General features: G+C 45.4%; 1 protein-coding gene across 1 annotated transcript in view; it reads left to right on the top strand.

Moving 5' to 3' along the window:
• LOC133393616 (uncharacterized) overlaps positions 1 to 19429 on the top strand; it is a 321897-nt gene extending 302468 nt beyond the window's left edge. The window contains exon 2 of the mRNA XM_061659272.1: positions 18433 to 19429. Coding sequence (XP_061515256.1) covers positions 18570 to 19202 — 633 coding nt within the window. The 5' untranslated portion in view covers positions 18433 to 18569 and the 3' untranslated portion in view covers positions 19203 to 19429. The remainder of the gene's footprint in view (positions 1 to 18432) is intronic.
• The last annotated feature ends 5736 nt before the right edge of the window (positions 19430 to 25165 follow it).

Here is a 25165-nt window from a genome sequence, read left to right as displayed (position 1 = left end):
AACTGTTTTGACGGTCGTTTATTTTAACAGGAATGAACAACAAATGAACTCGGTTAAACCAAAATGAACTTTAAACGACTGTTAAAATGTGTTCATTTATTCGCGATGCCGGCTAATGCTAGCATATTCCAGCAGTGGTCTGATAAGTGCGCAGTACAGTGTTGTAGGGATCAAGAGTGAGAGAGAGAGAAGTTTAGTGAAATCGTAGAGAGCGAAAAATATTGAAACATGCAAAAATGAGGATGAGAGAGGAGAGATTGGACGAAAGCAGAGATAGAGATGGAGAAGGCGCGCGGAAAAGGAGACGGACGTCTTCCGGCAGCTAGCGGTAGCTGGGATCAAGAGAGAGTGAACTCCGAGAGTGAATCGAGAGAGAGAGAGTGTGAGAGAGGGACAGATCGTGAGATCAGGGAGAGAAGACAAGTCAGGCGACAGGGAGAAATACAGGGTTTTCGAGCATTATATAGACATGTTCAGCGAGTTGTAGATTCGTTCAGGCATATAATAGACTCTTTCAGCGAGATATAGAATTTTTCGGATGTAGGTGTAGACATGTTCAGCGATTCTGTAGAGCTGTCATTTGTTTTGTTTACACACTGTGCCGCAGGGTTCAATTTTTCATTCTTAAAAAGTCCTAAAAGTAGCTAATAATCATTCTCCAAGCTGTTTAATACATAAATTAGTTGAAAAAAGCATATTTTTTCGAAAACCGTTTGTTTACCTTCTGATGAGAATGATCCAACTTGCAGTCCAAGGGGTACGAAAGTGACAGCTCTACAGTATAACCGAACATGTCTACACCTACATCCGAACAATTCTATATCTCGCTGAAAGAGTCTATTATATCCTCGAACGAATCTACAACTCGCTGAACATGTCTATATAATGCTCGAAAACCCTGTAAAGGAGCCTCGGGTCAGTCTTGTGGTTGATCGCAAAGAGATCGGTTGAGCGTGATACAATAAAAAAAAAAGAAATTGAATAAAAAAAGCCGAATAAATAATTAAAATGTGTGACGATTACGACAAGTGTCTTGAAACACATAGGATCACGAAGCTCGCGCGTCATGTTTATGACCAAGCCAAGTAGACGATTGCCACTAGCGACTACTTGGTCTATCTGTTCTTCGAAGGAAAGTTTAGCATCTAGGAGGACTCCTAGATCCTTTACACAGTTCACTCTTTCGAGGATCTGACCATCAAGCGTATAATTAAACAGCGCTGGAGCTCTTGAACGGCTGAATGAGATTATGGCGCATTTATCGATACAGACGCTTAGTGCGTTACGCTTGCACCAGGAGACAAATTCAGTCAAAGTGGCTTGTTGAAGATGGTCCTCGGGCTCACGGATGTCACGATAGATTTTAGCATCATCTGCGTAGAGTAGGCAACTATTATCCGGGAGTGCCGTGCACAAGTCGCTTATGTAGAGCAGAAACAACAGAGGCCCCAGGTTGCTGCCCTGGGGTACGCCGGAAGAGGCACCGATAGATCTAGATTGGTAGGAGCCCATTCTAACTGCATATGAACGACCACATAAATACGATTTCATCCACTTTACCAGGGGTGGTGATAATCCAAGTCTATCAAGTTTTGCCAGAAGAATGTTGTGGGACACACTGTCAAAAGCCGCCTTAATGTCCGTGTAAATGGCATCAACCCGCATACCATCATCAATGGACTTATAACAGCCGCTAACGAATTGCATCAGATTTGTCGTAGTTGATCTCTTAGGCATGAATCCATGTTGGTTGGTGCTGATGTATTTGCCGGCAGATGCTATTAATGGTTCATAGATGATTAGCTCGAACACTTTGGCGCAGGCAGCTAAAGAGGTAATACCTCGATAGTTCACTGCTTCGTTTTTGCTGCCCTTTTTTTGGATGGGTGTTAGCCATGAGACCTTCCACAGTGATGGAAAGGTTAGTGCGCAGAGATTCGTTAAAAATCTTAGTTAAAACAGGAGCTACCGATACGGCACAACGCTTGAGAATTGTCGCTGGGATACCATCTGGCCCCTCGGAGTATGACGACTTGAGACGCTCGATTTTTTGGGTAACCAGGGTCTCGGTGACAATAGGTAGCGTGACATGAATTGCATCTGCCGGAGTGTTCACGAGTGCGGAAGCAACAGCCTCCGGATGTGTGATGTTAGAGATGAAGCTATCCTCGAAACGCGTGGCGAGCAGTTCACAAATATCTAATGGCGAGTTTGCACAATTATCCTTATACCGAATAGTCCCGGGGAGGCCAGTTGACTTGCGCATGTTGTCGGCAAAGCTCCAAAAGCGGCGAGGGTACTTTCGCAAGCTTCGTTCAGTGTGGCGTATATATCGACGATAGCAGACTCTATTATAACGTCGATAAAGTGCATGAACACCTGTTGGAAATTGAATTAAACCATGGCTTGTGGAGACTGCTTTCGGCTGGGTTGTCGCAGGAAATGCATCGTTAGGTGGTTCTCATGGTTCGCAGCTATGCCACCTATCTACCGACGTCACGCCGTCACTGGAATCGATAATGGAACGCTTTTGGGAGATCGAAACAGTCACTGAGGATCCTTTACTATCGGCGGAAGAGGATTCCTGCGAGAAGCATTTTGTAACCACTACAACCAGAGATGCATCTGGCAGGTATGTTCAGGTATGTGTTTACCACAAAACTCTAATCCTTGTGTCGTTTTAGGATCGTCAAAGTCAATTGCTGATCGTCGACTCTTAGCCGTTGAGCGACGTTTAAAGGCCGATCCTAAAATGAAAGAGGAATACGTTAAATTCATGACAGAGTATGAGCGTCTGGGTCATATGAAACAGCTTACCGAAACGGTCGACGATTTATGCGAGCACTACTACCTGCCACATCATGCGGTGACCAAAGAGACGAGCACAACTACTAAGGTGCGAGTTGTATTTGATGCATCTTGCAAAACCTCGTCAGGGTACTCATTGAACGATAAGCTATTGGTGGGACCGGTAATCCAAGACGACCTCTTCTCAATCATCGTTCGTTTTCGATCACGTGCAATTGCTCTATCTGCCGACGTGGAAAAGATGTACCGCCAGATTCTCCACGATGAGCGAGACCATCAGTACCTCCGTATACGTTACAGGGAAGATCCGTCAAAACCAATCCAAACCTTCCAATTACTAACAGTAACATACGGCACCGCATCCGCACCATTCTTGGCAACGAGGACATTGAAGCAAATAGCTCATGATCACCATACTCAGTACCCACTGGCAGTAAATGCAGTACTTCGTGATTTTTATGTGGATGATCTATTATCGGGAACAGAGGAAATCTCAAATGCAATCGAAATACGTACACAGATTTCGCAAATGCTTAATTCGGCTGGCTTTGCGTTAAAAAAAATGGGCATCCAACGTACCAAAAGCACTCCAGGGCGTCGCATTAGATGATTTGGCAGTTCTACCAACACAAGAGTTGCATGATCCTCAAGTTGTGTCAACACTGGGACTTGTGTGGGAACCAGCAGTAGATATGTTTCAGTTTCGGATTGATCTGCCACCCACTGCAACCGTCTTAACAAAGAGGCTGACATTATCGCACATTGCCAAAATCTTCGATCCGCTTGGTTTGCTGAGCCCAATTATCGTTATTGCCAAAATGTTCATGCAACAATTGTGGTCCTTGAAGGTAAACGGGAAGCCTTGGGACTGGGATAGCGAGCTTCCATCACATCTCCAAAGGGAATGGGCAGCGTTTCACTATAAACTGCCATTGCTGCGCGAAATACGCATTCCTAGATTAATATAGAGGGGCTACACACGTGCAGTTGCATGTCTTCGCAGATGCTTCGCAAAATGCATATGGTGCGTGTTGCTACGTCAGAGCAGAAGCTCATTCAGGGGTCTCGGTGCAACTTATGGCTGCTAAATCAAAGGTTGTGTCGTTGACAAACACCAACTCAATCGCTAGGCTTGAGCTCTGTGCAGCGAAAGTAGCAACGCAACTATTCCGGAAGATCAGCCAATCACTTCTCGGTACATATGATGCATTTGGTTGGACAGATTCAATGACCGTGTATTACTGGTTGCAATCTTCACCACGACGCTGAAAGCCCTTTGTGTCGAACAGAGTGGCGCAAATTCAAGCTGAAACGGGGATTAAATGCTGGTATCATGTTCCTGGCGTGGACAATCCAGCAGACGATGTATCGCGTGGCCTTCTTCCGGACAAACTACAATCATGTCATCGGTGGTGGCATGGGCCACGTTGGCTTAGTGGCATGGAAGACGACTGGCCAAAAATAGAACCTGCAAGAGAAGAAGGTGAATTAACGGAAGAGGAACGAGTAGTAAAATTACCAGTTGCTGCAGTAGCCACCGTCAACAACTTTAACAGCAGATTATTTTCACGGTTTTCTACTTACCTAAAACTTCGTCGAACTGCTGCATACTGTTTCCGGTCATTCAATGTTTGACGGCAAATAAATCATCGGAAAGGCTTACAACGAATGGCACAATTCAGGATCTTATTGCTTCAGTTCCGCCACTTACAAGCGATGATTTAGATCATTACGAGTTATGATTGTGTCACTTAGCCCAGCAGGATTCGTTTGCAGAGGATCGACACCATATCGCAAATGGTAAGGAGCTATCACGCAGCTCGAAGCTAAAATGGTTATCGTCATTTATCGACCAAGCAGGAATCATGCGTGTTGGGGGTCGACTTAGCAATGCAAATTTACCCGATTCAACCAAGCATCCAATCATACTGTCTTCGAAGCATCAGCTTTCCACGCTATTGGCAGAGGCATACCATCAGAAGTACTTGCATTCCGGACCAGAGCATTTACTATCCTACCTTCGTCAACGGTTTTGGATAACCGGTGGACGCAATCTTACGAAGGCTGTTTATCATCGGTGCCACCGATGCTTCAAGGCCAAATCCACGCTGGTGAAACAAGCCGTAGCCGATCTTCCTGTTTCAAGGGTTTCACCAACAAGGCCGTTTTCGGTTACTGGCATCGACTACTGTGGACTGGTTTACCTAAAATCACCTATACGTAATCGAAGTCCGACGAAAGCATACATCGCTATTTTCGTGTGCTTTGCAACTAGAGCTGTCCACATCGAATTAGTGAGTGACCTCACTACAACAGCTTTTCTGGCAGCATTACGGCGTTTCGCGGTTCGCAGAGGGAAGGTTGCTGAGCTGCATTCTGATAACGCTACCACATTCAAGGGAGCTGCACACGAGCTACATCGCCTCTATGAAATGTTCAAGAGCAGTGAACAGGAGCATAGCGAGGTGTTTAACTGGTGCAGCAACAACGAAATCCAGTGGAAATTCATTCCACCTTGGGCACCCCACTTCGGTGGTTTGTGGGAGGCGGCAGTACGGTCAGCGAAACAACAATATTTCATTCGCACGCTAGGTAGCACGAGCCTTACTTAGGAAGGAATGGTCACATTGTTAGCTGAGGTTGAACTGTGCATGAATTCTCGACCTTTAGTTCCACTATAGAGTGATCCTTCAGATACGGAACCTCTAACCCCAGGACATTTTTTAGTTAGGTCAAACATGTTGTCACTACCGCGAGTTGATAGAAGCCAGGTTCCAGCGAATAGGTTGAAGGAGTTCGACTTAGTGCAAAAACATTTACAATCCATTTGGTCGCGTTGGTATCCGGAATACCTACAACAGCTTCAGGCCCGCGCAAAACATTCCATGGCTCATCCAGTACAGCTAAAAGAGGGACAACTAGTAATAATCAAGGAAGATAATGTGCCACCTACCTTATGGCCTATGGGAAGGATCACAAAATTACACCCAGGAAAGGACGGTATCGTTAGGGTTGTAACACTATACACAGCAGCAGGAAAACAAATTGTTCGAGCCACAGCTAGAATTGCAATACTTCGTAGCCTCCAATCGTGCAACGATTGAAAAGATAAGCGAAATACCACGATACAAATGAAAACAATAACACCGCACATACACATGACACTATACACCCAGTAACAGGTCAACACATGCACAACATATACACATCAGGAGAATTTAGGGCAGAATTACTTGCTTTACTAATTGCTTTACAATTTAATTTCGCAGATAATTTAAAGAAATACTTTCTTTGGTGGCCGGAATGTTGGAAATTAAATTAAATTCGATTGTAGTAGGTTTAGAAAATTTGAATAATTGAAATTGCATGTTTTCGTGAATTGTTTCAAATGGTGAAATATTTCAGTGGAACTAGATCAGTTATGGATTGGAATTGAAGAATGAACTCTAAGGAATGAACGCTAGGATGAAATGAACTAGCAAATGAACTATGTAAATAAATGACAAGTGAATAAACAGTAGCAAATTGATTGGCAAACAACACACAACAGTTTTATCTATTCTCTTCGGTTTTCGGCAATCCGTATATCACAACCAGCTTTTTAGTGATAATTTATCACAACACCATTGTAGTAAAGCCGACACGGTGTGGACCGACTAGCGCGCAAATAGTCATAAGCGGCTCGCTTTGCTTTTTTAGGGCATGCAATGTGCGGTCACCCCACGGCGGTTCGCGACGGGGCTTTTTAATAGGAGCACATTCACGTAATGCGGCCCGCATAAACTCTGAGAAATCGTTCGTGGCATGGTCAATGGATGTATAGTTTGAGCATTCAAAGGATTGGTTGAAGGAGCAGATCAGTCTCTTGAGTTTAGTAAGGTCAGCACGTGCGTAATTGAGCTTTATTTCCGTAACAGTGGTAGCGTGATTCATAGACGATGCTGTGATTTCCAAATCAAACTCGAGCGGTGGGTGATAGCAGTCTATTGGCAGCAGCGGGTGCTCGCTGACGCGTATGAGCGAAGAAGTTGTTGCACTTGACCAATTTCCGTATGCAAGGTCTAAAATGCGCCCATAGAGTTAGTGTTGTTATTAAGCGCATTCAGGTGCAGTCCATCGACGAATTGGGCGCTACGAACTGAACTAGTATGAGGTTCAAAAAACACAAAAGGGGTTTCATGATTCGATTGCGCAGGCGACCAGGAAAGAGCGGGTTGGTTAAAGTCTCCCACGAGCACGAATCTGTCGTTTGGACCTAGTGTGTCGCAAATGCTGTTGACGGTGTCCAGTAATGCATTTATTTTTCCTTCGTCCGTGCTGTGGTTGGGAGGAAGGTAGGCAGCAGCAATGTATAATCGGTACGTCGGGAGCTGAATGCAGATGCAAGCGAATTCAAGTGTTTGCGCAAGCACTGGAAGCGCATGAGAGCGGAGAGCGGAGCGCACCGCAATTAGAGCTGTGGGAAGGCTGGGATCGAGCCAAATCTCAGTGAGTACCACAACATCATAGTCCGCTTCTAATACAGTTAAACGGAACTCATCAGCTTTGGATCGTTAACCTCGCACGTTCTGATAGTATACAGTTATAGAAGTGGAGCGGACATTGAGTGGTAAGTGTGTGTAGGTTGGTGCATGGTCATCGGTGAGATATCGTGTCGTTGACGTGTTGTTATTTCGTGTAAACAAGTGACTAGTCAGATTCAGTGGCACAGTGCCTTTTGAGGAAACAGTTGTGTGATTGTTACTTAAGAAAAAAGTGTTGAATAGTAGTTTGATGCATTTTAACGGTGTTTGGTGTAGCTGTAGTTGTTTTTGGTGGAACAGGCGATATTAAGGTACAATTCATATCGGGTGATAATTGTACAGGGTGCATCGGGCTATGTCGAACAGCTATAGGTGTGTTTGTGTTGGTAAGTTCAGGACGATGGTGAGACGGCCTTTGCGGGAGTGAGATAAACTCACGCACACCAAGCCCGACCGGCCAAGATCCTGCGGTAAGTGCTTTATCTCGAAGAGCAGCGATAATTCTAACCTTAAAAGTTAGTGAACTAACCGAGCTAATGGTTGTTCCCGCTTTCAGCAAACTAAAAGCGATGAAGTCCGTGGTGTCCAACTGTGATTTTACCATCGACACTACCTAGTCAACGGTGATGGTTTTAGCTAACTTAGATAGATGTAGCCACATATAGTTTGTTCTTGGTAGTTGTGACACGGTTGGGATCGACGTGGTGGTGGTATCGGTTCCTGTTATTATTGGTGGTAGTGAAGGGCGATTTCTTTGGTGAGTATTGTCGGTGTCTGTATTTACAGGGTATAGTGGGGCATTGTCAACAACAATGGCTTCCGTGGATGCAACAACGTCACGGAACAACCTTCTACGCTTTCCACTCGGGAGGGCATCTGGGGGCGGTACGTTGAAGCGTTCGCTAGGAGCTTGGTGAGCCGCGGCAAAACTGGCAAAGCCCTCACGGATTTCGTGCATCATAGGCGGGACTAAAGCAGCTTTCATCACCTCGACAGCGGCAGTAAGAGCCGCCTGGAAGCCGACCTGCATACCCGTTGTTTTTACTGCTTTACTATGTGGGTTGCCAAGAGCATTCGAACACCCTACACAGCTCCAATGAAGAGATGCCGTCCGTTTTACCTCTTCGATCACAGTGAAAGGTAATTTAGTGCACGCTGAGTGATATACAGCATCACAGAACGAGCACATAATACCACATTCAAGCGATTCAAGTGGCACAGAGCAATCACAACAAACTCCCTCCATTTTAGTTGCCGTTGCAGATAGATGCCACAGGACTCTGGGACAAAGGCAGGAATACAGCAAAGTTAGGAATGGTTGTGACGAACAATTGAAGGCAGGATTACCAGAGACAGCTTATGTCACAGCTAAGCGGTAGTATGACGAAAATTAGGCCGAAACAACGAAATAATTCACGAATTTACGCGGAGCACAGTGAGAAAACACACTCTGTCGTCAGCTGTCAATCTGCCCATTTTGTGGATGTGAACAATAGTGGAACATATTTTAATGAACTGTTTTGGATATTCCGCAGAAAGGAAGAGACACAGATTTTGATATCATTTGGACATTGTACTTTCCAAAAATTACAAAGAAATGGAAAAACTTTTGAATTTTTAAATGAAACTAATCTCTACAAACACCATTACCATAAGAACTCTTGTATTTTTTTTCTTCATCTTCTTGAACTTTTAATTCATTTTTTTTATCTCAAATAGTATTAGTAGTTTCTGAATGTTAAATTACGAAAGGCGAATGCTAAAAAGCCTCGTAAAAAATAAAACAACAACAACTGCCCACACACACACATGACACACATACCACACCACTTGCAATAAACAATAGACCGAACCAAAACAGCAAAAATGCCCGAATATTCGTGGCACCGGGTACGGGTCAAACCTATCAAACGTTGTACGAAAAAGTTCGTTTGAACCCGAATCTGGCTGAGGAAAATCGCCAGATTCGAAAGGGACATCGAACGGCGCGCGACCACCTGCGCCTTAAACTGGAGCGCAACGCTGACACTGTAGCCCTCATGAGGAAAATACACGAAGAGTTAGGTTATCTCACCATTAGGTGAGATGGGTACTGCGCGGGTTGTCACTGAGATGGCGGAGATAATTATCACCAATATTGACATGTTGGCCACGGAGGAGGACATCCGCAAGACATTCCAGACAGTGTTAGAGAAGGAGGCGACGCTGGCCACTATCAACATCTGGGAGCGGCGCGATGGTTTACAGCTTGCCCGAGTGCGATTGCCACGCACCGACGCCAAACATCTGATAGATAGGCGGCTTGTAATTGGCTACTCTAGCTGCATGGTACGAGAAGCACCGAAACCGTTGCCAAATTCGCGCCGTTGTTTCCGGTGCCTGGAACGCGGCCACATGTCCAGGGACTGCCAGGGGATCGTATCGCCGCCGCCTCCTGGGCGATAACAACACGGACTTGTAGATGGATATTTTACAAATAAATCTCAACAAGAGCAGGACTGCGCAAGATCTTGCGCTCAATACGATGCGGGTGGAAAAAGTGGACGTTATGCTGTTGTCGGAAATCTACGGAGTTCCCCAAAATAACGGCAACTGGGTGGTTGACTGCGACAAAAAGATGGCCATAGTAACCAGCAGAGTGCGATACTCTTTCCAGCGCATTCGAAGTGTCCGAGTTTCGGGCGTCGTGGTAGCAGACGTCAATGGGGTAACGATTGTGAACTGCTACATTCAACCTCACATCGGAGTGGCAGAGTTTGAGGGGATCTTAGACCGGATCTTTGTATTGGCCCAAGGCTATCCCCGGGTGCTGCTGGTAGGCGATTTCAACGCTTGGCATAACGCTTGGGGGAGCGAGCGTACCAACCTGAAAGGTGAGGCGCTTCTCCAGCTGGCCAACAGTCTCCAGCTCGAAGTCCTTAACGTCGGAACCGAGCCCACTTTCCGGGGCAGTGGAGTAGCGCGGCCCAGTAAATTTGCTAGCCCGTCCATCTGCCGTCCGGACCTGGCGACAAACCCGGCCACTTGCTGTGGGATCTTGCGTAGTTACTCTTACTCCGACCATGTGTATATCCGCTACACAATGGGCGAGCTTCCAACGACGGATCGACGAGGGATACCACGGGGACAACGCTCAGCATCAGCGCGTTTGGCTGGGACACGATGGAACACGCGACAGTTCGACTCCAAGTTCTTCGAGTCATCGCTGCGAGCTTGCCAATTTGAGGAGCGAGGCAGTGTGGAAAGCTTGGTGGAGGCATTGACACGGGTGACGAGACTATGTCACGCGTGTTCCCTTCACAGGACTATACAGGCCGGCCAGCATACTGGTGGACCCTGAACCTGGTAGAGGCTTGCCGCGAGGCAGATCAGCTGCGCAACGTATCACCCAACCATCTGGGAGTGGCAGTCGAGGTCCAGCAGGCGAGAAATGCATTGAAGACTGCAATAAAAGTTAGCAAAAGGCAATTTTTCGACTGTATGGTGCTGGCGATGCACAACGATGAGACGGGGAAATTTTTCCGTAAGGTCCTTTATCGTATGAAACCCACACGTACGGCACAGGAACGCGATCCAGCGGTGTAGGAGAGAGTGGTCTCCACGTTGTTCCCGGAGCATCCCCCAGCAGAGTGGCCCACTTTAGACGGAAACGAAGCTGGCAACATGGTGCAGCTTCGTGAGATCACCGATCCGGAGTTGCAAGCCATCGCTAGTAGCATGCATCCTAAGAAGGCCCCGGGTCTTGATGGGGTGCCAAATGCCGCTCTTGCAGTGGCCATCACGAAATACACTGGCCCATTCCGACAGGTGTACCAGGAGTGCCTGAACACGTTCTGCTTCCCACAACAGTGGAAAAAGCAGCGATTGGTACTCCTGCCAAAGCCGGGCAAACCACCGGGCGAGCCATCATACGCGGGCAAAACGTTCGAGAGGTTGCTGCTGAACCGCTTGAACGAGCACCTGGAGAATCTGGAAAACCCAAAACTGTCTGAGCATCAGTACGGATTTCGGCGCGGACGATCAACATTGCTGGCAATCCAACAGGTGGTGAACGAGGGCCGATGAGCCATGTCGTTTGGGCGCACAAACAACCGTGACAGGCGCTGTCTCATGGTTGTTGCACTCGACGTACGCAACGCGTTCAACACCGCCAACTGGCAATACATCGCGGAGGCGCTGAGAGAGAAAGGAGTTCCTCTGCAGCTACGCAGCATTCTGCAGAACTATTTCACCAACAGGGAACTGATTTACGACACTGCAGAAGGTCCCGTGACGCGTCGAGTCTCGGCCGGCTGTCCGCAAGAATCTATTCTGGGTCCCACACTATGGAACGTCGGATACGACGGCGTGCTGCGGTTAGATAGTTGGGTTCGCCGATGACTTGGCGATTCTAGCGGCAGGAACAACGCCAGAATACGCGGCGACAATTGCAGAGGAAGCAGTGGAATTAGTGCACGCGTGGATGAGGCAACACCATCTGCAGCTGGCTCCAGAAAAGACGGAATGCGTTATGATAGCCAGCCTCCGCCGAGGGCATCCTGAGATACCAATGCGAGTGGGCGGAGTTGAGATTCGCTCCAAGCAGGCGATTCGCTACCTGGGGGTGATGATTCATGACCACCTTTTGTGGCGACCGCACGTGAAAATGGTCGTGGACAAGGCCAGTCGCGTGGTGAATGTAGTGACCAACGTCATGAGAAATCACAGCGGGCCCCAGGTAGCCAAGCGGAGATTGTTCGCCGGGGTGTCAGAGTTAATCATCCGCTACGGTGCACCTATCTGGGCTGAGGCCACGGAACGCCAGTGGTGCCGGCGGATGTTAGCAAGTGCCCAACGACACCTGGCGCAGCGAGTGGTGAGCGGATTCCGCTCCATGAGCTACAGCGTAGCTGTACTCATGGCCGGGCTCATTCCACATCACCATCTGAAAAGGGATGACGCGCGATGCCACCAGCGATACCTCGCCGACACAGAGGTGAGTCGAGCAGTCATCCGACGCGAGGAACGTGCTGTGACACTTGTGGCATGGCAACGGGAGTGGGACGCGATCACTGCAAATCCAGGAGCCAGCCGCTATGCACGTTGGACACACCGCCTGATTCCCGATGTGCATTCATGGATGGCACAGAAGCGGAGTGAGGTGGATTTTCATCTTGCCCAGATACTCTCGGGAGATAGATTTTTCCGAGAGTTTCTGCACGTCTGCGGCTTCGTTCTATCTCCAGAATGCCCGGAATGCACAGGTTCGGTCAAGTCAGTGGCTCACGTGCTGTTCCACTGTCCGAGGTTTGTAGAAGTCCGGCGCGACCTACTGGAGCTGGGAACGGACGGTCCTATTACCGAAGAGAACATCGGGCGAAGGTTGCTGCAAAGTTCAGATTCTTGGACCCAAATCAAAGAGGCGGCACAACGCATCACCACAGTTCTGCAGCTGCGCTGGAGAGAGGATGAGGCAGCGATGAACGCGCTTATCAATTCCGCCTTCGCAGAGGCGACAGTCAACGTAGCGCAGGCGCAGGACGATCAGGCTGCAGTACGACGAGTACGACGGCCCGAAACCGCTAAACAAGGACTCGTAGAGCTCGGCTACGCGCGGAGCAGCTTGGGGACATGAAACTGGCGTCCGCGTTAAGACTTTTGTTCATGCCAGCAGCCAGCGATGCCACACAAACACCATCCAAGCCACACCAGTACAGCAGCAGTAGCACCTCCGACACCACAACACAGCCGGAGGCGAACGCAGAGCCGGGTCGGATTACAACAACTATCCGACAGTCAGCTGCAGGGTCACACAGCGCAACTTACTGCGGAAGTGGACCAGCGCCAAGCTACGGTGACACCATCGTCGCCGTCACCATCGGGCGAGAGACAGGAGAGGCGTACTGGCCTGACACCAGAAGAAGAAGCAGCCGTTACCGCTCAAGTAACATCAGGGCGCTAAGAGAGCTGCTCAAGGCACAGTGGATGACTCCCACGGAATTAACAGAAGGGCTTAAGCTAAGTCACAAGGTTTTTTCTCCTAAATGACGAAGGAACAATAGTGTATAAATGCGTAACAAAAATAATAATAATAATAATAAAAAAGGAAGGTCCACTCGGACGGTCTTATCCGGTGGGTAAATCCCTAACGGGTAACCCCCATCGGAAGGTGCACGCACGCAGTTGAATGTTAAATATATACATTTTTTGACAAATAAACTGCGGATACATAAAAAAGCCCGAACATTAGGAGTCATCATTGATTCCAAACTATAATTTTCCGATCATTTTAGCCAGCTAAAAACCAGCACCAAACACTGTTTATTTTTTTTTCAAAATTATGGGCTGTCGGTAGACAAAGGCTTCCCGACAAATACTAATCCGGATAGTGTACTGCTGGTTAGTACCAAAACTACTACACGGCATGGTACTGTTCTTAAAAAACTTGGAAAAAATCAATAAACTCATAGCACCCTTTTAAAACACTGCCATTAAGTCCTCGGCTGGTGCATTCATCACTAGTCCTACACTTTCAACACACTGTGAAAGCAGACAATTGCCATTTACCCATATAATTGCTTGAAACATAATAAAAACAACCCTCCGCATTGTTGAGAAAAACATTCCTTGTAAAACTCTTCTCTACAATTGTTGAGTAGCGCTACGATTCGGAAAGTAAATATTTTTACAAAACCTTTTTTACATGCACTTTTGAAAAGATCGCATACAAAATTAGTTGTATTTGCTTCCGTATTGTTCGACTTCCTTTTTGCTACTGACCTTTCCTCCACTCTCTCTCTCTCTCTTTCTATCTCTCACACTCTCTCGTTTTGTCGCTCTCATTTCTTTTCTTCTCGCAAATCGCACTCTTTGCGGAAGCAGTTTACCGCGTTCAAGAACGGCCTTTTTACCTTGTCTATAGACCGATATCGGATTCTGCGGTCGTACCTTACAACAATGCTAATCCGCTTTCAATAAAATAACAAACTCAAACACACCGGTAATTAAAAATTAATCACCACTAAAGATAGGCCATCGATGAAACCAACAGTAAAAATAATTTTAAAAAATTTGATAACAAGCAACAACTAAACAGCATAAAATGCTTTCTAATGCTCACAGAACTACTGAACACTAACTATCCCAACTCCCATGCCATCTACACAGACGGTTATGTTGCGAACAACACAGTCGGATGTGGCATCTACTCCAACACAACCAAATGTGCCATAAAATTACCCAACTTCACTTCCATCTTCTCAGCAGAAGCCATTGCTATTAGCCTTGCAGCCGATCATGCAACAATAGCCGGACAGCACAACATCATCCTAACGGATAGTGCTAGCGTGCTAAAGACATTAGAAACTAGCCTACAATCTGAACGAAATGCTCGCTCCAAACCAAAAGGGACTAGCAAAACTTTTAAAATTTCTGCAATTAACGAACCTGCACAATGAAATCTAATGATATACTGCTATTTACACAACAAAAGAGAGGAAAAAATTACTAAACTAGGGGACGAATATGGAAAGTCTGCCTATCTCTTTTGTTGAAAGGCCGGAACTACCTCACAGTTCACTTACTTATGGGGTAGATTCGACTACATGGTCCGCTGTAATCCTAGCTGAAGGGAGGGGTATTGGTTCAAGGATGATGGGACAGCGCGGCCTGACTACGACCGTATCCTCGGTAACTCGGGTTTCCCTCATCCCACTTCTGTTTCCTGCCGGCATGGGGGGGGGGCGGCATGGGGGGGGTAGTCTGCTACCTCAATTGTTTAAAAGGCAGAGTGACTCTACAACTAAATTATATTCTTTCCCTACTTCTCAACTTCCCACCTCTACATCCCATCCCTACAAATCCGTGTGAACTAAACTACACTTTATATTAATAAAAGAAACTAGTTTTATTTTTGTTACACCGTGTTGATAACCAATTTATTGCACCTTCTAGCTTCCCGTCCACCGAATTAATCCTCCTTCGTATCCAAGTTTGCCACCACTTGACCTCTCTCCCGAGGAGGAATGACCGGACGACCCCCCCTTCTTCTGCTTCTTCTCAATTTCTCTATCTTTGACAATCTTTCGTCGATCCTTACGTTGTCCTCCGCGCGATCACTAACGCGCCGCTTTGTTTTATCCTAGCGTTGCGCTTTATAGCGTGAGCGGAACGCTTCACGTGTATCCCTTACCCCACTCTAGAAATGAAGAGAAACAAAAAATTAATACCCTTTGGAGAAAGATTTTAGTGATCTATCCGAATCTCGCAAAGAACGATCCTCCTTTCTTTCACATAGACTCTCGAGATAGGGAGAAGCACTAGCTGCAAGGTTTGGATAATTCCTCCGTTGTAGCCGTAGAAGCCGGATCCTTCGCCCGGCGGAGCCCTCAGCCGCAACATCTAATCATGATGATCACGTAGCCTTTTTGGGGGTTTTCTAAGTAGGGTTGAAGAGTTTGTAACGGTTTTACTCACGTCCGTTCTCTTAGGTTAGTGATATAGAAGAAAGCGTTTATTCATATAATCGTGGGGAGATTGTGTGGTCGGCTCAGAGCCCGGTTTATGTCGTCAAGTTGATCGTTCGTAGCTTTATATATTCACCACATCACATCCCCCTTTCTTTTAAATTTTAATTGGCTGGTAAATATTCCTACCGTAGCGCGTTCGATGAACTGGTACTTCTTCGCGGTTTCGTTTCGCGCTATCTACACATCAATCGAGCCGATTAAGCCGATCAATCGAGACTGAGGCTTTTTTAACTTTTACTTCGAGTGTGTATATTTTTTTGTTCCTGTCTAACACTTTGTCAGAACCGTCATATGGAGGTGTTAGTGATGGTCTGATCTTGTCTACTCGCACAAATACATGAGTACAACTATCTAAACTTGAGTGTACGTAAACTCCTTAGTTTGTATTATGATTGGATGTTTGTATTGGCTTTAACATCCTCATCACTACTCTCAGGTTATTTAAAAATTCGCACGTTGCATTCGCTATCGCCTTGTTGTGGTCGAAAAACTCTCCTGATAGGCGTAAGCAAGTACCATAAGTTAATTCGGCAACAGTTGCTCCTAACCCTTCTTTTAATGTCGATCGCATTCCTTACAAAACGAGTGATAGTGTCTCAGTCCACCTGGATCGATCGTGGCACATTAGAGCTGCATTAAGTTGGCGGTGAACTCGTTCGATGTGCCCGTTTGCCTGAGGATGGTAAGGAGAAGATTTGAGGTGATCAATTAAGAGTATTTAGGAAAGCTTTTTGAACAGATCGCTTTCAAACTGTCGGCCGCGATCGGTGGTAATGTTGCTAGGTACACCAAACCTAGCAATCCAGTGTGTGGCGAATGCGCGTGCGACGCTATCAGCCGTCATGTTGGGTAGGGGAATCGCCTCTGGCCAACGCGTAAACTGATCGATAAGAGTTAAACAATACATGGTTTACCAGTCCAATAAACAACTGTCCACTTGTTTATAACAATAGGGTAAATGTACCAATAGTGGTGCAATTTGTAGTGGTACCGATGTGTTTTAATGGATTTAAAGTGTCAGAAAGGACATTTTCTGAATATTTTAACATATAGCAATTGTAATATGTTTTATCTTCGCAATCACAACCATTTTTACCATGAAATACATCAAATTTACGAAAAAATACATATTTTTGTGACTGCTTCGTTGTACCTGTAATGGTGGTATGGTTCCTATAGTCGTCGTATTGTGTTCCTATAGTGGTGGTAAACAAAGATGCATCAAAAACGGTGTATAATATCAATGAAACTTAGTTTCGAAGCTGTTTTCGTATGAATAGCAAAGATTACTGCCATAATATAGGTTTCTTGCGTAATTTGATCGTAACAAAATGTATAAATTTGATCGATGAAACTATTGACTAAAGTACTGCATCACACCTGTCGTCAACCTACACCCGGAAGAGTGTGCTTGATTTGAAGTCAATTTTTCATTCAGCCATATAAGCGAATTTTGGCCTGTTTTTGGTAAATTTCCTACATAAAACTCATTTCTGTTGCTTATTTTAGTGAAAACAGTACGACATGTCAAAAATATCTTCGAATAAACAGAAAACGACCTGTTTTTATTGATTTTATAACTATAACCACTATAGGAACATGCCTGTTTTGTGTACCTATAATGGCACTATGGTAAAAAACACTTAAAAATGCATAAATATGGTCAAAAGGCAAATAATTTTAGTATAACAATAACATTTCATAACAGTTATGTTGAAAAACTAGTAATTGCGTGGTTATATGGTCATTTAGAACGTTAACAGAAATATGAGTTTCGTTATGAAATCCTAAGGATTTTGGAAAAATGTTGACACATTTCACAAAATAATGGATTTTTCGGTCACTAAGTAACGGAATGGCCCCATTTAACTTTTAAACCCTTTGTAAAAGGCTAAAGAACATTTCACACAAACGTAAATAACTTAATTGCTTTTAATTTGCCGTATGAACCGCATTTTAGTGCATTACCACCACTATTGGTACTACCACCACTATAGGTACATTTACCCTAGTCGTTTTGAATAGATACCACTGTTTACCACTTGCTCACACGTCAGATGGTGTAAGCTACTCTGTCCAATTCAATAACACAATTTTCGCCTTCGATTAGCAACTGTCAGATTCGGCACAGTTTGTTTTGCTGGGACAAGCAAAACACGGCGCGAGGCGGACGGAGAGTGGTATTCTACCGGCATAGACAAGTTCATCGTGCGGATGCGCAAGGTGTTGGAAAAAAATGGCGATTATGTAGAAAAGTAGCCAAGATCTTGGCCTTTCCAACGGTGTATCGCTTTTTGTAAATAAATGTCATTTTCTATGAAAAAAAAATTGGAGACCTTACTTTATTGTCAGCCCTCGTATAATTAACAATATTAATGTTTTGATTTATTGAAATTGATGGTTTATACTGCATATTGCTTGAATAAAAGAAACGTGTTTGAAAATTGTTGTGGATAGACGTGCCGAGCCCTGGATTCACCGTAGCAGTTGCGCTGCTGCTGGTCGACATCCAGAAATCGACACTGCGCTCACGTACACTACCACGCCGCACTTAGCGATGCGCGCTAAGTGTGTGCAGAGCGCACCTAACGCAGGAGTGTGTTACAGACTACCGGTCGAGCAGGGCTCCCGGTAGGGCTCACGGTGCGGCTCGTGCGCGCGGCCCCATACATTGTATTGTGTTTTGTATTATTTAATAGTGTAATAAATGTTGTAAAAAGTGGCGACGAGGATGGGATCCTCTTGCGCAAGAAGGATCCTACAGAACCTGCGGCAGCCATCGCGTTTCGTCTGGCCTTTCTGCAGCGTCAGTGCAGCGGCCATCGCGATGGCACGGTTCCCTGTGCCTTTGGATACCGCGGAACATCGGGCCGCCGCCACCGCAGACACCGTGGCCCCGGCTGCTGTCCCATCACTGGCGACCGCTGCAATGGGCAGCCGGCTACACACCACCCACTGCAGCCGCATATCAAGGGAGACGGCACATTCCGCCCCGGCTCGAGCACTGCAGCACGTCATCGGCGAAGCAGCTATCCCGCCGCAGCTCGAGCCCAGCAACACCAACAGCAACGCGCAAGTTGCTTCGGCTGCAGCACCGCAGCCCGTCATCGGCGAGGTCGCATTCCCGCCGCGACTCGAGCCCTGCAGCACGTCATCGGTGAAGCAGCAATCCCGCCGCAGCTCGAGCCCAGCATCACCAACAGCAACGCGCAAGTTGCTTCGGCTGCCGCACCTCAGCACATCATCGGCGAGGTCGCAATCCCGCCAAGGCTCGAGTCCGCCTCATCATCGGCAACCCGCAGGTTGCTTTGACTGCAGCACGGCAGCACGTCATCGGCGAAGTCGCATTCCCGCCGCGACTTGAGCCCCGCAGCACCAACGGCGACACGTAAGTCGCCTCGGCTGCAACGCAGCAGCCTCGCATCATAGGCGACGACACATTCCGCTTCACCTGCAGCAAACCCAGCACGTCCAGCCAGAGACGCCATCGCTGTGGCCGGCCATTGCTGTCGCCGGTCATGGCCCTGCCGGTGCAAGGTTTCATCGCGGCACCACCCTCACCTCCCGGCAGGCGTAGCAGCGACGCTACAACCCGAGGACGCGAACGCGGCATCATCGCCGCCGCCCCGGGACAACGGTCATCATCGCAGACGCGACCCGAGGACAGCGAACGCGGCTTCATCGCCGCCGCTCCAGAAACAACAGCCGCAACCCGAGGAACGCGAACGCGGCATCATCGCCGCCGCCCGGGAACATGAGCGCAGCAGCATCACGGGCCCCACTACGTACCATCGGTCGAAGGGTGTCACCACGCTGGTATTCCGTTGTGGAATACCAACCGCGTCGGTTCGAATAGATACCACTGTTTACCACTTGCTCACACGTCAGATGGTGTAAGCTACTCTGTCCAATTCAATAACACAATTTTCGCCTTCGATTAGCAACTGTCAGATTCGGCACAGTTTGTTTTGCTGGGACAAAATTTGCAAAAACAAAACTTTTTCAAACACGTTTCTTTTATTCAAGCAGAAGGGTAAATGTACCTATAGTGGTGGTAGTACCAATAGTGGTGCTATTGCTCTAAAATGCGGTTCATAGGGCAAATTAAAAGTATTTAAGTTATTTAAGTTAGTGTGAATTGTTCTTTAGCCTTTTACAAAGGGTTTAAAAGTTAAATGGGGCCATTCCGTTACTTAGTGACCGAAAAATCCATTATTTTGTGAAATGTGTCAACATTTTTCCAAAATCCTTAGGATTTCATAACGCAACTCATATTTCTGTTAACGTTCTAAACGACCACATAACCACGCAATTACTAGTTTTTCAACATAACTGTTATGTAATGTTATTGTTTTACTAAAATTATTTGCCTTTTGACCATATTTATGCATTTTTAAGTGTTTTTTACCATAGTGCCATTATAGGTACACCAAACAAGCATGTTCCTATAGTGGTTATAGTTATAAAATCAATAAATACAGGTCAATTTAGATTTTTTCGAGGAAATTTTTGACATGTCGTACTGTTTTCATTAAAATAAGCAATAGAAATGAGTTTTATTTAGGTAATTTACCAAAAACAGGCCAAAATTCGCTTATCTAGCTGAATGAAAAATTGACTTCAAATCAAGCACACTCTTCCGGGTGTTGGTTGATGACAGGTGTGATGCAGTACTTTAGTGAATAGTTTCATCAATCAAATTTATACATTTTTTTATGATCAAATTACGCAAGAAACCAATATTATGGCAGTAATCGTTGCTATTCACACGAAAACATCTTCAAAACTAAGTTATATTGATATTATACACTGTTTTGAGGCATCTTTGTTTACCACCACTATAGGAACACAATACGACGACTATAGGAACCATACCACCATTATAGGTACAACGAAGCAATCACAAAAATATGTATTTTTTTCGTAAATGTGATGTGTTTCATGGTAAAAATGGTTGCGATTGCGAAGATAAAACATATTCCAATTGCTATGTGTTAAAATGTTCAGAAATTGTCCTTCCTGACACTTTTAATACATTAAAACACATCGGTACCTCTACAAATTGCACCACTATTGGTACATTTACCCTATGCAGTATAAACCATACATTTCAATAAATCATCTGACGTGTGAGCAAGTGGTAGACAGTGGTGTCTATTCAAAACGACTATTGTTATAAACAAGTGGGCAGTTGTTTATTGGACTGGTAAACCCTGTATGGCTGTTTTTGGGATGTCTTGTTTAGCTACAAGAATCTGGTGGTATGCGCGCTGCTGATCTATACATGAAAAAAGTTATTGCCGTGTAGTATATTGCTTACGTCTTGTATGTGTGGTACAGGATATCGGTCTGGTTCAGTCACCGCGTTTAAGCCTCTGTAGTCGGTCTCCAGTTCGCATTTGATTTTTTAATCATGTGCGTGGACTGGCTCAGCTACTATTAGACGGATTTTAATGCCTTGATCTACCATGTATTGGAATTCGATTTTAGCTGCTTGTACTTTTTCTAAAGGTAATATTCGTGGTTGGCAGACAATAGTTGTGCCAGTAGTGAGTATTTGATGTTCCACCGCTTTAGTAGTTTTATGTTTAGTGTTCAGTTTATGTGATGTCTATGTATCGTTTAACTACAGCGCCTACCACAACCATATAGACAGTCGTTTTTCGCGATTTGCGGAAAATCCATAAAAGATAGATAAAAACAGTGAATGTATGAGTTGTGCAGAATACTATTTCACATCTTCATATATTTTTTTCAAAATTTTAAAACACGTTTTTACACGAATTATGGTACAAAAACAAATTTATGGTCGTACCATAACTATAAAGACATAATATAATATAAAGATGTGCTAACTAACGCATTTAAAAATCGTTCAAAAATATAAATAACATATTCTACAAAGATTTTGAAGAAATACATTTTTGAACGATTTTTAAAAAGTGTTTTTATAACTTATTTTAAGGTTTTATAAGTTTTATAAGAGTAATTATCAAAAAAAAAAAAAATCGAATATCAAAAAAAAATAAAAAAAAATTTTTTTGCCTGTAATGATTGTTTTGAAAATGCAAATCAAAGTGTGTAAAAAGTTTTTCAAAAACTATTTTGAAATTGCCATGAGAACCTTATCAATTTTGTGAACAACGGTTCAAAACTGATCCGTTCAAACAAAAGCGACACAAAAACATCTACAACGATTTTTTAGCAGAATCTAAATATTTGCTGCTGTTACATCCATAGTTAAGGAATGTAATCCTAGTCTGATATTTTTTTCCTCCCACCGCCCATTTCACCATCGATGTTCTCTTAGACCGCTACAAAGTCGTCGGTAGCCGTCTGCTTGTAAAGTTTAGTCGTGAATTCGTTAGGTAGTTTATGAGCCTAAATAAGAACTGGTTGAGCCAGCCCACGCACATGATTAAAAATAAGAACGAGGTCGATGGTGGTACACCTGTGGACATGAAAAAAGGAACTTTTTTTCTGACCGAAAGAGATAGTTCTTTTCATAATTTTTTGGTAGCCCTGAAAAGATCTGATTAAGTGGTGGTTGGGAGGAGGTGTTGCGGTGTTCCACAGAGCGAAAACACATTCTAACGGTCAATGTGTTGACCATTACAGGGTTTACCAGCATAATAAACAACTGTCCACTTGTTTATAACAATAGTCGTTTTGAATAGACACCGCTGTCTTACCACTTGCTCACACGTCAGATGGTGTAAGCTACTCTGCCCAATTCAATAACACAATTTTCGCCTTCGATCGCACAACGGTCGGATTCGGCGCGGTTTCTTGTGGTTGTTGTACGAGGGCTGACAATAAAGTAAGGTCTCCAACGCTGCAACTTCGCCGGATCACGCGCTAGACGAAATCTGGCAACACCGCCGTGTTCCTTGGTTCCCCCACTACCACTTTGCTGCTGGGTGAAGCTTCCCCGACCTCTCAGTCTTTGCTGAGCAGCCGTCAACGATGGAGGTACAGTATCGGACATTAGGATAGGACCCTTTTTTTTCAATGCACCGTGCACTTGTTTTGCCACGTTACTCGTGTTTGTGTGTGTGTATGTGTGTGTGTGTGTGTGTGTGTGAGTGTGCGTGTATGTGTGTGTGTGTGTGTGTGTGTGTGTGTGCATGTGTGTGTGTGTGTGTAGTAGTAGAAAGTGAGTGTGCTTTTTAATGTGTATTTGCAAGTGCGCGGGTTTGTGTCTGAAAAACATAGCTTGCCATGATGTCATATTGCGTTGAAATTATTCTTATTATGTGTGTTATCATGTGAAACATTGTGCGTTTACACTTGGATAAAAACTAAAGTTTGCATCGACAGCAGCGCTTGTACCTCGGACGAAAACGCAGGTGTGCTGTTTCATGAATGTGAATGCGACACCGGTGCGAAATGGACACACGCACAATAGCAATGAACTCGGCATTCTCTCACAGGTGTTTCTCCAGTGCACGCCATTGAAAGGCCTTCGTGCATCTCTGCGTTGCACGTTGTGTGCGAATGGTAAACTTTGTGCGTGCATTGAGCTGGCGCGCAGTTGTTCTTTTCAATGGGCGTTTTGTTTCATGAGCGCGGCAGTATTCTGTTCTCGATTTTGAAGGGACGACGATTACTCGCGTACTCGTTGATAGTTTTAATCCATGCGATGTTTTCGCTGCTCGACAACGATGTAATTCATCGCGTATAGAAGTAGAACGCAGGCAGAGCACGGGATCAGCCGTGTCCAAGTTTTTAACCAGCGCGTTCTTGACGGTCCAAGCAAGCAATGTTAGTAACAATGGGTCGAGGTAAACGTTGTACCGATTATCAGCGCCATATGTAAAAGCGAATGGCTACTGCTGGCATTAAGCGCAAAAGGATCGAGTTCGTAATGGAACGATCGCGCACTTTTGTGGCAAACGCGCTTCGGACAACCGAAACGTGCTTAGACAACTGAAACGCGCTTGGACAACCGAAACGCGCAAGTCAACCGGACGTCCTCAGAAGACCACGGCGAAAGAAGACCGTAACATTGTTAATAGATCGAAAACACACTGATCGCGAGGGCGGTGGTCCTGCTTAACACACCAAAAACCTAACCCAAAACACAAAAAAACTACTTACAAATCTATCCGAAACGACCTACTTCTGAAACAAACACACATCAATACACCATCAAACATACATCCACACACACACACACATGCACACACACATACAAACACACACATACACACACATACACACACACACACACACACACACAAACACAAACACATACAAACCACACATAAACTTGGCCCAACGGGTGCACGGTGCGTTAAAAAACCAATGCCCTATCTTTCTGTCCGATACTGTACCCCTCGCGTCAGCGTCCAAGTGCGAATTGCGTTCTGTAATACGTTTTTTGAGCGCGAAAAAGGTGACACCTATTGAAATCCATCGTCAACTAGTTGAAGTTTACGGGGAAAAGTGTATGGACATAAAAAACGTGCGTAAGTGGAGCCGCGAGTTCAATTCCGGGCGCACTAATGTTCACGACGAGGAGAGAAGTGGCCGACCGTCGGTCTCGGATGCGATTGTTCAAGCAGTGGAGGCAGAAAAGCTCAAAAACCGTGCGACAGTTAGGGACTTGGAAGAGAAGCTTGGAGGAGTGTGTAGCAGCGAAACAATCCGTCATATCCTTGTGAACAACTTGCAGTATCACAAAGTTTCTGCCCGATGGGTGCCGAAACAGCTGACCCAAGACCACATGATGCGGTCAACACCTGGCTGCGCGAGGCGGACGGAGAGTGGTATTCTACCGGCATAGACAAGTTCATCGTGCGGATGCGCAAGGTGTTGGAAAACAATGGCGATTATGTAGAAAAGTAGCCAAGATCTTGGCCTTTCCAACGGTGTATCGCTTTTTGTAAATAAATGTCATTTTCTATGAAAAAAAAATTGGAGACCTTACTTTATTGTCAGCCCTCGTATAATTAACAATATTAATGTTTTGATTTATTGAAATTGATGGTTTATACTGCATATTGCTTGAATAAAAGAAACGTGTTTGAAAATTGTTGTGGATAGACGTGCCGAGCCCTGGATTCACCGTAGCAGTTGCGCTGCTGCTGGTCGACATCCAGAAATCGACACTGCGCTCACGTACACTACCACGCCGCACTTAGCGATGCGCGCTAAGTGTGTGCAGAGCGCACCTAACGCAGGAGTGTGTTACAGACTACCGGTCGAGCAGGGCTCCCGGTAGGGCTCACGGTGCGGCTCGTGCGCGCGGCCCCATATATTGTATTGTGTTTTGTATTATTCAATAGTGTAATAAATGTTGTAAAAAGTGGCGACGAGGATGGG

This window comes from Anopheles gambiae, chromosome 3 (assembly GCF_943734735.2).
Source record: "Anopheles gambiae chromosome 3, idAnoGambNW_F1_1, whole genome shotgun sequence".
Classification (NCBI taxonomy): domain Eukaryota; kingdom Metazoa; phylum Arthropoda; class Insecta; order Diptera; family Culicidae; genus Anopheles; species Anopheles gambiae.
Note: the sequence above shows the minus strand (reverse complement) of the source record. Positions and strands in the feature narration are given on the sequence as shown.